The sequence below is a fragment of the Anabrus simplex genome, chromosome 6 (assembly GCF_040414725.1).
Source record: "Anabrus simplex isolate iqAnaSimp1 chromosome 6, ASM4041472v1, whole genome shotgun sequence".
Classification (NCBI taxonomy): Eukaryota; Metazoa; Arthropoda; class Insecta; order Orthoptera; family Tettigoniidae; genus Anabrus; species Anabrus simplex.
The window spans coordinates 187520544-187535571 of NC_090270.1; the positions used below are offsets into that span (position 1 = coordinate 187520544).

At 38.6% G+C, this 15028-nt stretch overlaps 1 protein-coding gene across 3 annotated transcripts in view; it reads right to left on the bottom strand.

Annotated features, from left to right (window-relative positions):
* Nucleotides 1-15028, bottom strand: part of Gyf (GIGYF family protein Gyf) — a 485965-nt gene that overhangs the window by 171580 nt on the left and 299357 nt on the right. For all 3 annotated transcript variants that reach the window (XM_067150103.2, XM_067150101.2, XM_067150102.2), the window contains exons 14-15: nucleotides 2333-2491; nucleotides 2198-2247 (exon numbers count right to left, since the gene is read on the bottom strand). In XM_067150103.2, coding sequence (XP_067006204.2) covers nucleotides 2198-2247; nucleotides 2333-2491 — 209 coding nt within the window. The remainder of the gene's footprint in view (nucleotides 1-2197; nucleotides 2248-2332; nucleotides 2492-15028) is intronic.

Below are 15028 nucleotides of genomic sequence, written 5' to 3' on the forward strand. Positions count from 1 at the left end.
AAGTGAAACAACGACTGTACAAAGTTATAACCCTTCTATCTTGTGGGTTAAAAATATACAGAACACTAGGCAGACAGATCAACCCTAGACCTCATTTTTTTCAACAAGAATGATTTTTAAAAATCTAGGGTGAGAATTCAACTATTATAGTTATATTCTTCGATACTGAAAGGTAGATGATCCTGTAACATGTAAGAACACATGAGAATATCCAAGATGTAAAGAAGTGGCAGATGAATTTATAGCTTGAGTAAACAATTATATTGACAGATGAAAGAGCTGTGTGCAAATTCAAGGAGGCAGATCAAGTTGTTTTGAAATCAAGAGGAGAGTCCAACAAGGAAGTAGTTCATCACCACAATGGATGCAGTTATAAAAGCAGCAAAAAAGGAAGGATCAGAAAACAAATGCACTCATATTTGCAGGTGATGTTATGCTATGAGGTAAGACACAAGCAGAAGAGTTCCAGCTAAACTAGATCTTTGGCAGGAAGAATTTGAAAGAATGGTTAAGTGATGAGTCGAAATCCTGAAGCAGTCCACTTGTGAGTGCAAAATGAAGAAGCAGATATTATTTATACTTCAAATAGTTAGGAAGCTTTGTTTCTTCTGACAATATCATAACCAAGAATCAAAATTCTACCTCTCCATTTGTGAACATCTTTGGGATGACACATTTCCCCAAAGCTTCCAAGATTACAATCTACAAAACCAATTCCAAGATATGGACTGGAAGCTGCAACTTTGATCTGGCTTGCAAAAAGTCACCTACAGGCCAGTGAAATAAAGTTCCTTTGTTCTTGTCTTCAGAGACAAGCAGAGACAAAATAACATATTTGAATATCCGGTAACAACTTGGATTGGTCACAAGTTTGTTGGAAACCTTAGAATTAAGCAGATTACAATATTATAGACGTATGATGATAGACATATTCCCAAGGGCATACTATAAAAGGAAGGTTGTTGGTAAAAGAACCAAAGAGAGACTTTGTGATGATTGGGAAAAGAAAATTCTCTGACATTGCAAAATGTGATGTAAATTGGCAGCAAAATGCAGAACATCAGCTGTGGATGAACAGGACGAACTGGAAGGGGGTTCGGAAACACCCGCACCCAGCTAGCTGGAGAAGAGAAATGACGACAATGAAGAGAAATCGTGGATGAGATCCCATTCGATGATCAAACATTATCAAGAATATAACTGGGTTGAACCTCTTTGGAGCAGCACGTCTGGCCGAGGACTGCAAGAGATGAAGATAACTAAACAACAGCTGCCTTGGAGATCACTTTCTTCAGAAGTGAGGGAATGACGAGTGCAGTGGGGATAATAAGACCATTAGTGCACATAGTTCTTAAATGCTGAACATCACGTGGTTCACCGATGAGGTCTGGTTCCACCTGAGAGGTTATGTGAATTCTCAAAATACCCGCATTAGGGCCTACACAACCCATACAGTATACAAGACCCTTGCACCCAAGGTTTATAAAAACACCCTATACATCAGTCTATAACAAGCATATTCTTTGGTACAGTCTTGATTACTTTTTTTTTTTGTTTTTTGTTTTTTTTGTTTGCTAGTGGCTTTACGTTGCACCAACACAGATAGGTCTTATGGGGACTATGGGATGGGAAAGGCCTAGGAGTTGGAAGGAAGCGACCGTGGCCTTAATTAAGATACAGCCCCAACATTGCCTGGTGTGAAAATGGGAAACCACAAAAAACCATCTTCAGGGCTGCTGACAGTGGGATTCGAACCCACTATCTCCTGGATGCAAGCTCACAGCCGCGCGCCCCTGACCGCACGGCCAACTCGTCCAGTGAATCTTGATTACTAATTGGATAAATAGATTTGTAAGTAATGAACCATTATATCCCAATATATAAATACACCCCACTCTATTCGTATGGAATTTTAGAGGGAAATGTGCAAGGTATACTGAAGTGAATATGGCACTCGCTATCTCTGTAGGCATGAAGGGTTCAGAAATTTACATTCCATTTGAAAATACACAAACTGTACTTTTTATCCCTGAAGTTATGCTGAAAGACTGAAACTATCATATACCATAACTTGCAAAATCATCAAATGATAAGTCTACATGAATGTTAAAACAAAATTCTAAAAGCCCAATTAAAAAAATGATTCAATCATTGGAGTAAGGCATAATACTACACAGTGGATAAATGAAAAAAGTACCTTTGTTCCTCACGTCTCCGTTCCTCTTCTGCTCTCATCTGCTGCTCCTCCTGTAATATCACGACACATTTACTAATGACCTGTTGTATATAGCTACCCCCAGTATGACCACCATAAAAACAGTATGATGCTCACTAGTATCTGTTGTTCAGTCTTAATGTCTTTTCCATGTAGCGCCCATAAGGAGGCTGCTGCTAGTTGACCAGGAGGTGCCGGAGGAACTGGCGTGATCTGCTGCAACCAATTCTGTGCACTGAATGCTGTAGGTATAGCAGCACCCCATACAGAGTCCACCTGATATAAAGAAATATAGTTATATTAGTCCATATACATGTATTGATTAATCCTTATATTTTACAATTACTAGACTACAGTGCATCAAATAACAACTTACAAGGGAAGGGCACGAACTGTGGAATCACGGACCTTACGTGAATTTTGCACACATGCTAAACAAGCCAAGAATAACACAATGGCCAAAACATTTCTTTCAGAAATTACACATACGACCTACAGAAAGCGTTGAAATTCTCATGTTTGAATTGGCATGCTTGGCTACGCAGGACTGCGGTGCGTACGGGGTTCACTCGTTGAGGAACCACACCCACTGATCATCTTTTCTATTCCATTAGTAATTGCGTAGCATGTTGTGAAAATCATGTAGTAGCATTAGAGAAATAATTTAATTCCTGCATTGATTGTGGGTCAATAAAGGCAACAGAATAAGCCAGTTATAGTGAAAGCTTGCTTGTTGTTTTAAGGGGCCTAACATCGAAGGTCATCGGCCCTATAGTGAAAGTAAAGGTTAATCAGTATAACAAGGGACGTTACACATGAAAGCAAGTTACTCCTTATAGCTTCTGCAACAATGAAGCTCATGGTAGAAATGTTGAAAGCACAAAGCAGTTCTACACGAACCAGACCTAACGAAGCAAGAATAATGGCTTAATATCACATGTTCCATATTTTTCTTTGAATGTAAAAATGCCTATGTTGATTACTATTATACAAACAACCAAAAGTCCCATACAACGACTATAAGTGTATGTCAGCATAGCTTCAAATCAGCTGTTGGACAGTACGAGTTGTGGGTAGGGTATGGAGTGGCGGCCTGCATAGCCAAGCGCGCTAATTCAAACACACAAACTTAAACACTTTCTGTAGGTCTCAGAAGTTAATTTCCGAAAGAAGTATTTTGGCCGTTGTGTTATTCTTGGCTCATTTAACATTGTACAAAATTTACGTAAGATCGGCAATTCCCTGGTTCACGCACTTCCCTTGTTAGAATCTGAATACAAAACAATAACCACATTTAACTATAAATTCTGCTATAAATACGATCAACTGTAGTAATTACTGTATGTGAATTATAAAAGATTGGTAACACACATACCATTTAATTCTTTAACACATTGCTGGCCGGATGCTTGAGCTTGTCACATACCCTGTGGACGGGACATCTTTCTACTAAGCATACTAGGGTGCACTTGATTATAAAAATGTACGTAAATATTAAACCAGTCAAGACTTTATCTTTAAAGTTGGTATGAGTACTCAACCAATGCCCCTAGTAGTACTTCAACATATCTAAGATAAGCAAGCAAATACATGTTAATTCAACAACACATCATTAATATTTACATCGTTGTCGTCCTCAGAGTCACTTGAATAAATAAGCACACTAGGTAAATTACGGCATGTAGAGGCTTGAATATCACTTCCACTATCACTCTCACATTCAGTTTCCACTAATTCATTATCATTATATCCATTTGAACGATCATCGGCATATAATTCTTATCGTCGTCAGCTAACACCGTATTCCGCGGGCGCTCCATCTTGTCATTGACTGGAACGGCAGAAAGAAAGTCGACGTTTCGAAACTAAATCAAAGAATAACAGAGGCCGTGAATAAAAGAATATACATCTACGATTTATTCTACTCAATGTGCAAGTTCGAAATAGTTCAATATATGGTCAAGAGATGTCACAGCAAGACCGAAAACAATGTCGTGAACAAAACCGAGATTTCTCGAGGCCCGTCACCCATGTGTTAAAAGATGACTAAATGTAATTATGGACAACTAATTTACAAAAGATTTTTCAAGTCTGTAAAAACAAAAATGCTTTTGAAGTTCATATTGTAACTGTATTCCCCCCCCCCCCCCTCAGAGTTCACTTGTAGAAACTATATAATACGAAAAGAGATTTAAAAGCTAGCTGAGGCAGATTTTAGATTGAGTTCCAAAGTGACTGAAGTCAATGAAGAAACTATAAGAAAGGTCTACATCAAAGTAGTGTAGTTGCATCAGCTATGCTTAACATATGCACCAGTAATCAACCATTCCCTGAGGGAAACAGAAGTTTATTATTCTCATGATCTATCTTTATCTGATACATAATTATTGAACAAATCTACAAAATTATAGCTAATGTGGTATAATTTCTGACTCTTAACATGGCCTCATACAAAAATATTTGGAAACATATTCCACAATTTACAAACTTAACAACTATATTTAATTACAATATTGCTGTTCAGCTATGGTAGTGTAGAAAAAACAACTAACAAAAGAACTGGTAGAATTCTGTACTTACGATAGCAAATTCAACTAACAAGGGAAGGGTGCATACGGGGGAAACGCCAAACTTATGTAAATTTTACATACACGTTAACCCGCGAGTGGTCGCTATATAAGATTTTCTCTCACATTATTTTTTATTGTGATATTACTTCACAGTAATGAAAGGGAGGTGACTGGTCCCTCTTCTAGCTGAGTTTATAACTGTCGTAAGTAGAGCGATTCACATTTGAAGGGTAAGCACCCCCTCCCCTAGTCAGAACAAAGGATCCTATATGTCCGTGCGCGCTGTGTCAGAGTTTCTCTCTTCGCGCGACTAATGGCGTTGGTGTTATTTTGAAGTGAACCGGGAAACTTACTCCTGTTGTACGCGTTAGTATTTGTATTATGAGCACTTCTTGTTTCTGAAAATGTTACTGTGTTCAGAAACCTTGCTTTGTACGTAAATATTACTAGATATAATGCATGTGTGAAATTTTATTTTTTACAACTTCAGGACGGAAGTTATTTTTATGTACATGGCATATGTTATTTTAGGTAGTAATTTGTGTCTTTAATAAACAGCTAATCACATCCGGCTCCACGGCTAAATGGTTAGCGTGCTGGCCTTTGGTCACAGAAGTCCCGGGTTCGATTCCCAGCGGGGTCGGGAATTTTAACCTTAATTGGTTAATTTTGCTGATACGGGGGCTGCGTGTATGTGTTGTCTTCATCATCATTTCATCCTCATCATGATGTGCAGGTCGTCTACGGGAGTCAAATCAAAAGATCTGCATCTGGCGAGCCGAAATTGTCCTCGGACACACCCGGCGCTAAAAGCCATACGCCATCTCTCTCTCTCTCTCTCTCTCTCTCTCTCTCTCTCTCTCTCTCTCACACCCACACACACACAGCGTATCATTTCATTTTTACCTAAAATATATAAGGTAGAACTTGCCTTTTCATTTCAGTAGTAAATTTCAGCCTTATGCCCCACAAAACTGTGAAAAATGTCATATTTATTTTAATGTGGGAGAAAGTCACACGCGCGACCACTTACATTACATTTCGGCTAGTGACCACTCGCGGGTTAAATGAGCCAAGGCTAACACAATGGCCAAAACACTTCCTTTGGAGATTAATTAATCAGACCTACAGAAAGCATTAAAGTTCGTATGTTTGAATTTAAGGAACCCTCATAACAATCATCCAGGGATAACATATCAACAAGATGCCAGATTCAGTTTTATACCAAAGAGCATCTGTTTTGAAGTGGAGTAAATTTTAACCCATTTTACTTAAACATCACGATAACAATGTTCATTCACCAATTTTAACCACATTTATTTTACTAAAGATTCTGATCTAAATATTTCACTAATGTGTGTCCATCTTACTGGCACAATCATAAAGCCATATAGATGAAGCTTTTACTATTAACTTTAGAATATAAGACCGTGCACGTAAAGTTCAAGTGGAAGAATATTTAATGCAACTTAATTACTAGAATATAAAGATGGTGGAAGTGAACTTCAAGAATTAAACTCTTGACATGAAATTCACAGTTTTCAATTTGCTGTTGTCACATTTTATCATCAGTAGTCAGAACTGTATGTAAATCTTAGAATAAGTATTATTTTAAATCCATGTATTTGCTGTTTTCTTACTTGATGTTCATGAAATCTTCAGCAGCTAATGATGATCTCTCATGGAATTGAAACTAGTACTGTGATATAATGTACTTTTTATGGAAATACGTACACTTGTAATATAACAAGTATTGATTACAAGATATTAGAATCATTCCGTATTGACGGTTTTCACTTTACAATGGCGAAAAATGAGGGTATCCTCCTATTCAATACATCATATATTCCGTCATTAGACGGAGCAAACAAATTCAGACATGTTTCGGCTCGCTTGAGCCATCTTCAGTGAAAAAAAATTAGGGGGTTGGAAATAATTTACATAATATAAGTTGAAAAAATGCTAAAAAACATAATGAAAGAGTAAACAAAAAAACAAAAGAGAGCTTATTTTTAAACCAATAATTTGTAAACTATGAGGTCCACAACCTCACCATGCGCTACTATCATTTGTTTCCATCTGCATCATTTGTTTTCTCATTCCCTTGTTTCTTAGGTTAACGCAGTTTTTAGTATCAATTACTATTTCAAATTAACACCTGCTTCACTGAATTTTGTCGCAGTAAGTTTTTTGCTCTGCATATTGATGTAAATAGTGTATATTTGTGCTAATTTTGTTTTCCGTCTAAGCTCTCTTTTGTTTTTTTGTTTACTCTTTCATTATGTTTTTTAGCATTTTTTCAACTTATATTATGTAAATTATTTCCAACCCCCTAATTTTTTTTCACTGAAAATGGCTCAAGCGAGCCGAAACATGTCTGAATTTGTTTGCTCCGTCTAATGACGGAATATATGATGTATTGAATAGGAGGATACCCTCATTTTTCGCCATTGTAAAGTATTGATTAGGTGGAAACTCCCAACCTTATAATTGTGACTGTCAAAATATCAATATGGACATGAAAATAACAACATATGATAATTCGTTTTCTGTTTAGTACTGAACCCACAGTTTTGAATTAATTCACAATTTCTTAATTCCATAACGTGTTGGCACTCGTGCACCAGGAAACTGTTTGTGGAATTCTCTCCTCACCCTTCCAACAGATTCATGCTTTAAATATCTAGAGGACAAAATATATACTGTTCAACACTTACGGTGATTCAGAAACAATCAAATGCCTAAACCGACCAATTACTGTTGTGTAAAAAGCAATCACACTGTCCACTGTACAGAAGCATTCTCAGCCAAGAGCTCGCTACAAGCACGCACCATGGAGAATCAAGCCCGCCAAGCAGCACTAGCCCCCTCTATGCCACCCCAACTGCCGAATTCTCGCACCTCCAATGGTACTGAATAGTACTCCACGCTGCCACCAGGAACGCCCCACTGCACCTCTCAAAGAAGCCGCCGCGAGCTCCCTGCTTGCCCCACAACGCAACCCCGCAGCACACATCAGCCAGCTGTCGCAAGCTCACAGCTCGCCCCTGACGACGCTAACCACCACGCCACTCCAGCCTGCCAGCCAATCTCTGAGCAGGCCCATGAAGAAGAAAACAAATTTTGTCTAGCTCTTAGTGCAGTCACTAGTTTGATTCTTGTTATGATGAGATACGATATCTATACCTGAATCGACGGTACTCACTGAGTAGCGCCAAGCAGAAGCCAGTCCTCCTTCGGAGTTTGCCAGCGCTTCACCTCCCACCCCCGCTTCTGCCAAACAACCCTAACCAGCCAGCACCTTAAAAACCCACCACCGCAATATCGAGTATGGACATCCCTGGTGGATCAAGTAACCCGGTCCCATACACAGACTACTCTAAAAATGCAGATTATTCCTAACAACTCCTTTACAAAGGAAGACATGTTATATTTCCTTTGTAAAGTGAAAACTGTCAATACGGAATTATTCTAGTATCATGTAATAACAACTCCTGCTTCATGACTCCAAGAGGCCAAACCTCAAAAATCAATCCTGCGAGTACATTAAATCCTACCCCCGTTCAAATGCAATGATAAGTACCTTCAATGGCACAGGTACTACATTACCCAAATGTTGGTGTGAGAAACAGGAAAAATGCACTCATTTTTTATCTCTCTCTCTCTCTTTTTTTTTTTTTTTTTTTTTTTTTTTTGGTAGTGGCTTTACGTCGCACTGACACAGATAGGTCTTATGGCGATGATGGGACAAGAAGGGGCTAGGAGTTGGAAGGAAGCAGCTGTGGCCTTAATTAAAGTACAGCCCCAGCATTTACCTGATGTGAAAATGGGGAAACCACAGACAACCATCTTCAGGGCTGCCGACAGTGGGGTTCGAACCCACTATCTCCCAGATGCAAGCTCACAGCTGCGCAGTCCTAACCGCACGGTCAACTCGCCCGGTCATTTTTTATCAGTAGCCCGCTCATTCCCCAAATGTTTCTAGTTTGAGACACATAAAGATAACTTTCCTCCCAGCAAACTGCACGAGTAAGCTACAGCTATTAGACCACGGCGTATCAAGGTACATAAAGCAGAAGTATCATAAGAGGCTGGTACAGAGAAGATTGGCTGCAGCAGAATCGATGACAAGAAAAATCACAGTCTTCGATGCCATGCATTTAATTAAGGCTGCCTGGGATTCTGTAGAGCAATATAATATCCGGAACTGCTTCAATGCAGCCAGCTTTTGTCGTGTTTACGCTGATGAGTCACACTAGATTATTTTTTTTGAGTGAAGAATGGCGCCGAACAGCACGAGAGGTCACTTTTGAAACATACGTCAATGTCAGTGACTATGTTCTAGTGTGTGAAACCATGACAATAATGAAGATAAGTACAAGGTGGCGTCAGCAGTGCAAGCTTCTAATGAGTTTCCCAGAAATGTTAGAAAACGAAGTGAGATGTGCTGTAAGATGTACAGAAAATGTTACAGATTGTGAGAACAGCAGTCAAGGTATTCTCAATAGTGAAAGTAATCACTCCTTCTCTCCAGAAAAAGCCATTTGTACCGATAATATCTACGAACGCGCGTGTGTATGTGTAGGCCTAAAATGATGCCTTCATCTGTCCATGAAACTGTTGAATCACTATACACAAAATAATAGAAGTGCTACATAAGGATTTGGTTGAAGCAAACCTCGTAATTAAAAAATTACGGTATGAAAAGACAAATCTGATTGAAGAGGTGAAAAAAATTTAAAAAATGTGATGGTGTTGGTGCGTCATGGAGTGAGGTTACGTCACGGCAAAGGAAAGTGTCGCTAACTAGGCCTAATTCATCTGGAAATCATTCTGCATTAACGAACTGATTCAGCATTTTACACAAAGTTCGGGAAGAGCAAGGAAGCACTTCTTTCTCCCAATTTGCAAGTTCTCCGACGAAAAAACCCGCCGAATTCACGCCGATAACGTGATCAAGAAAGGAAGGAAAGAGAAGAGAGTGAAAATGTTTTGTGATAGTCTCACGGTCGAGGCCTTTCAGCAAATCTAGCAGAACTGCGAGCCGACAGTGAAGTGACAGGTGTTACTCAACCAGGTGCCCCCTTTTCAGAAGTAGTGAAACCCCTCTTGAGGAGTCTGATAAACTCTCGTCAAACAAAGTCATAGTTATTGTCGGCAGAACCAACAACGTAGTGAGAAATGACGGCCATCAGGCTGCAAGTACTCTGAAAAGGACTCTAGGTAAGCTGACCCATACAAATGTGATAGTGACAAACGTGCCCCATAGACATGATTTAACTGACTGGTCAATTGTGAATAAAGCTGTCAAGGACACAAATGAGAAATTCAGGCAAATATGTAGTCATTTCAAAAATGTTACACTGTTAGACATTAGTAAATTAAACCAAACTTCTCATATGAAGCATGGCATGCACTTTAATAGACTGGGGAAGCAATATGTAAGCAAGTTAATAAGTAACATCATTACAAGTAAAGATCAGGAAAAGACTGTCCTAGAATGACCTAGTCCAGGAAATATGTGTTAGATTCCAGACCCAATAACATTTCAATCCAGAATGTAGGTCCAGAATTAAATACTGGTAATGACTTGTAGGGTGGGAATAGGCAGTTCAAAATATTTCATCAGAACATTCATTAAAATTATAAGTTATTTTAAATTCAATACAGGATGTAATGTTTATCTGTTTGGATGAATATTGGTGTAATAATGATGAACTTGAACTCATTAATATTGAAGGCTACTATCTGGCAAGTAATTGGAGTTGGGTTAATAAAGAGCATGGTGGAGTTTGTATTTTTGCTAAGTCATGAACTGAATGTAAAGAAAGGAAGGATCTTGAAGTGCATAATTCTGAATCAGAATTTGAACTAACCTCAGTGGAATTTAAGCTTCCCTATAGTAAAAGGGTAATTCTGTTAACTGTGTACCGTTCACTGGATGCTGATGTGGAGATTTTCTTAGGAAAATTAGATCAAGTCCTTCATAACATTTTCAGTAGGAATAGCAGCGCAGAAGTAATACTTTATAGTGATTTTAACATATATTTTGCTGAAGAAATCCTTCCATCAACATCAGAATTACTGCATGTTCTTCAAAGCTGTAATCTAAAACACTTCATTTTTACACCCACCGGGTAACTGCCACCTCAGCTACAATGATAGATAAGATTTGTATTAATTTCCATTGTTCTAAAATGAAAGCATCCAATATAAATTTTGGATTATCAGATCATCATGATCAAAATTTACAACTAGAAACTGAGACTGCCAACCACCATTCAACAAAAATGAAGCAAGCACAATTAACTCTCTCTTTTTTTTTTTTTTTTTTTTTTTTTTTTCCACAAATTATATCAGACTGGAGTTAGAAGAATTGTTAACGATTGGTTTATATCAAACCTGGATAAACAATCCCAGCTTGTTGGAATTACACATTGTAACAGTAAAGGGCATAATGAGACATATCACTTTAAGGTAAAAAGCATAGACTTAGGTATTCCGCAGGGTAGTATTTTGGGGCGCCTGTTCTTTTCTTGATCTATGTGAATGATCTTCCTCACAATAATCAAGTAGAAACTGCAGTTCTGTATGCTGATGATACAAACATACTTATTAATAATCCTGACCCTATGTCTATAGAAACTGCAGCAAATACAGTTCTGTCTAGGTTAGAATCGTGGTTCAGGAAAAACAAATTAACACTGAACTTTAAAAAGACCCAATACATGGAATTCCAGGCATCTAACTACCACAACAAAACTGCAAAAAAACACAACCTTATATTAAATGCAAAAGCAATTGAAAATACGTTGACCAAAAAATTGTTAGGTGTCCATATAGATGAAAAATTAAGATGGGATTGTCACATTAAAAAAATAGGGAAGTCTCTGAGTTCTGTTTGTTTTGCCTTAAGGATTTTGTCTAATAGTTGTAGTGAAGAATATGTTAGAATAGCATACTTTTGATATTTTCATTCAGTCATCACTTATGTTATTGATCTCTGGAGCTGCTACAAATCAAATCTTGATGTTATTTTTCAAGTACAGAAATGAGGTATCAGAATTGTATCGAGACGTAACAGGTTAGATCATTGGAGACCATTATTTAAGAGACTAAGGATATTCTCAGTACCAAGCATATACATCATGCAATGCATTCTACAGATGAAAAAAAATACTGATCACTTCAGAAAGAATGTTGACAATCACAGTTACCAGACGCACACAAAAAATAATATTTTTATCGAGCACAAGAGTAAAACCATTGCCTTGAGACATGTAGACTCTGTTGGAATCAGATTGTATAATAATCTTCCAAATAAGATTAAAGACATTACTCCCGTCAGTTCTTTTACCACAGCTTTAAAAAATCTCCTGCTGAGTAACTGCTTCTATAGTACAGAAGAATACACGATGAAGTGCTGTTAATGATGCTATTACTTATTAACTTGTAAACGTTCTTAATATCTAGTATATAGCCTTGTTAATGTCACACTGACTATGTACATATTATTAAGACCACAACAATAATTTTTATTTTTATTTTGTCTTATAAATATTGGTTATTAATATTATTTATTATTTAAAAAATTAAGATGTGCTGTCCTAACATTGAGGTATTTGGTGTTTCTGTTTTTTCCTTTTCCTTCTTTTTCAAAATGTTCATTATTGTGTATATATTATTGTTAGTATTAGGAAATCACTCGACAACTCCTAGACTGTTGACATATTTCAAAGTATGTAATTGTACAGTCTATGGGAGGTAAATAAATGAATGAGTGAACGAAATACTTGAACAGAAGATGGAAAAGGTGTCAGTGCAGGATGAAAGTGATGATGAGCCAGATCCTGAGCCAGTTCCCAGTGTCAAAAGTAATGGAGGCAATGGACATAATGAAGCATAATAATAATAATAATAATAATAATAATAATAATAATAATAATAATAATAAAATGTTATTTGATTTATGTCCCACTAACTACTTTTATGGTCTTCAGAGACGCCGAGGTGCCGGAATTTAGTCCCACAGGAGTTCTTTTACGTGCCAGTAAATCTACCGACACGTGACTGTCGTATTTGAGCACCTTCAAATACCACCGGACTGAGCCAGGATCGAACCTGCCAAGTTGAGGTTAGAAGGCCAGCGCCTTAACCGTCTGAGCCACTCAGCCCGGCGATAGTGAAGCAATACGTGTGTAGTTTAGAGGTGATGACGAAGTAATGACTTTATTAAACACGATGGACAGTACAATTTTAAAATTAAAACCAAGAAAGCAATCAACCATACATATGTATTTCAAACCAGTGTAAATATTTGTGTTCAACTGTGAGGTAAGATGAATTATTAGAATTGAAGTCCATATACTGTAATTCATTTTTATGTTGTTATTCCCCCTGTAAGTTAGTGACAAACTTATGTTTATGTTGTGACTGTAGTAGTGCATGTAACTAATTCTTAAGATTGGCAATTTCATGCGCACATCTATGACACGTTAAAAAAAAATGTACATGCTGTACGTACTCCATTTAGTATTTATTAAACATAACAGGCGATTAGCCCTGATACATGCTCACAATGCCCCTTTCCATGCACAAACAACAACAAAAGAAAAGAAACACAAGAATCCTTGGCCATGCCATGAGGTCCATCAGATACTCCGGAAACGTGACACTTCCAAGGAAGGGTCACCACAGCAGTCATCCTCAGTCCCTACATGCCATGTCCATTGTCTCCATTTAATATTAAGAAACATAATAAATAATAAATAAAAGATATAAATATTAATAATAACATAAGCTAGCTACCCACTGCTACTGTCCGGGCGCGCCATCACCCTTGGTGAGAAAAAGGCCTCACCCCCAGCGATGGCACGACCGGCCCTACCTGTGGGGCCCAGAAGAGGGCCCCCGCTACCCCTACCAGATGACAGTGCAGTTCTCTCAACATTCCATTTGCGGCCGGCCACTTGGGGCTGAAACTGCTCTCGTCCTGTTCTCCGCCTCTCTCACTCCTCATCCCACATGTTATCTCCATCATTCTTTGGGGTAGGCCCGTCCCACCCCATCCACTTACGAGCATGTCTTCCTCTCCCTTACCCATTTACTATACATAAATAGTGAGAAAACAGAACATGCCCTCATATATACAACTAAGTGCCATCCTGCTAACTAGTGTTGGCTACTGAATGCATGATTCGAAGCAGTGTATCGATTCATTCAAGTGTCCGAGTGAATCGATTCACAGGAAAGGCGAGCTCACGGCACACGATTCAGCTTACTCCCAGCGGACAGTGCTGAGTGGCGCACTCACTGGACGTTGACGGGGAGCCGAGCTTCCGCTGCAGCGAGACAGTGTATCATGGCACATCGAAAGAATCGTGAACGAGCGCGGCTCAGTGAGACACATGATACACACGGCTCCTTGTCGGCTCACTGGACACGCGGAGAGCCGAGCTTCCGCAGCAGCGAGGCATACAGTGAATCGTGGCATATCGAAAGAATCGTGAACGAGCGCGGCTCAGTGAGACACGATACACACGGCTCCTTGTCGGCTCACTGGACACGCGGAGAGCCGAGCTTCCGCTGCAGCGAGACGTACAGTGAGCCATGCTAGACTGAAAGAATCGTATGCTATAATGGACTCTCGAGCTCAGCTCATTTGAAAATAATACCCATTTGCATTCACTGTCCTCTTCTTACAGGGAGGTTTAAATAATAGATGGATTTATTTGCAGTGTTAAAAAGGTAGTCACAACATAATTCTGAAGTAGCTAGTAAGTAGGTAGGCTATTAGGTTACACTATTTATTAGTTTAATGAATCTTAGTATTATAACTTAGTTGACATTTGACAGTTAAACTCGACTCTAGCCTGCCCTATGACTATGAGTCATGCTCATGAGTCATGACCACTCAAAACTACCTGTTTTATATTGGGAAGAACGGCTCAGTATTCTCTCAGTTCATATGTCACATCGTTGCACAAGACTTCAATCATATGTGGACAGACGCAATAACAGTATGTTGAATCAGAAAACCAGCGGGCTACTGTACATCTCGGGTAGCCTATACAAAATATGACGATTTAAAAAAATTCTCAGCTGGTAGAAAAATACTTTAAAAAAAGACTGAGCGAGTTGTCGTGCGGTTAATATCGCGTGGCTATGCGGTTGCATTCGGGGGATGGTGGGTTCGAATCCCACCGTCGGCAGCCATTAAGATGGTTTTTCCGTAGTTTCCCCA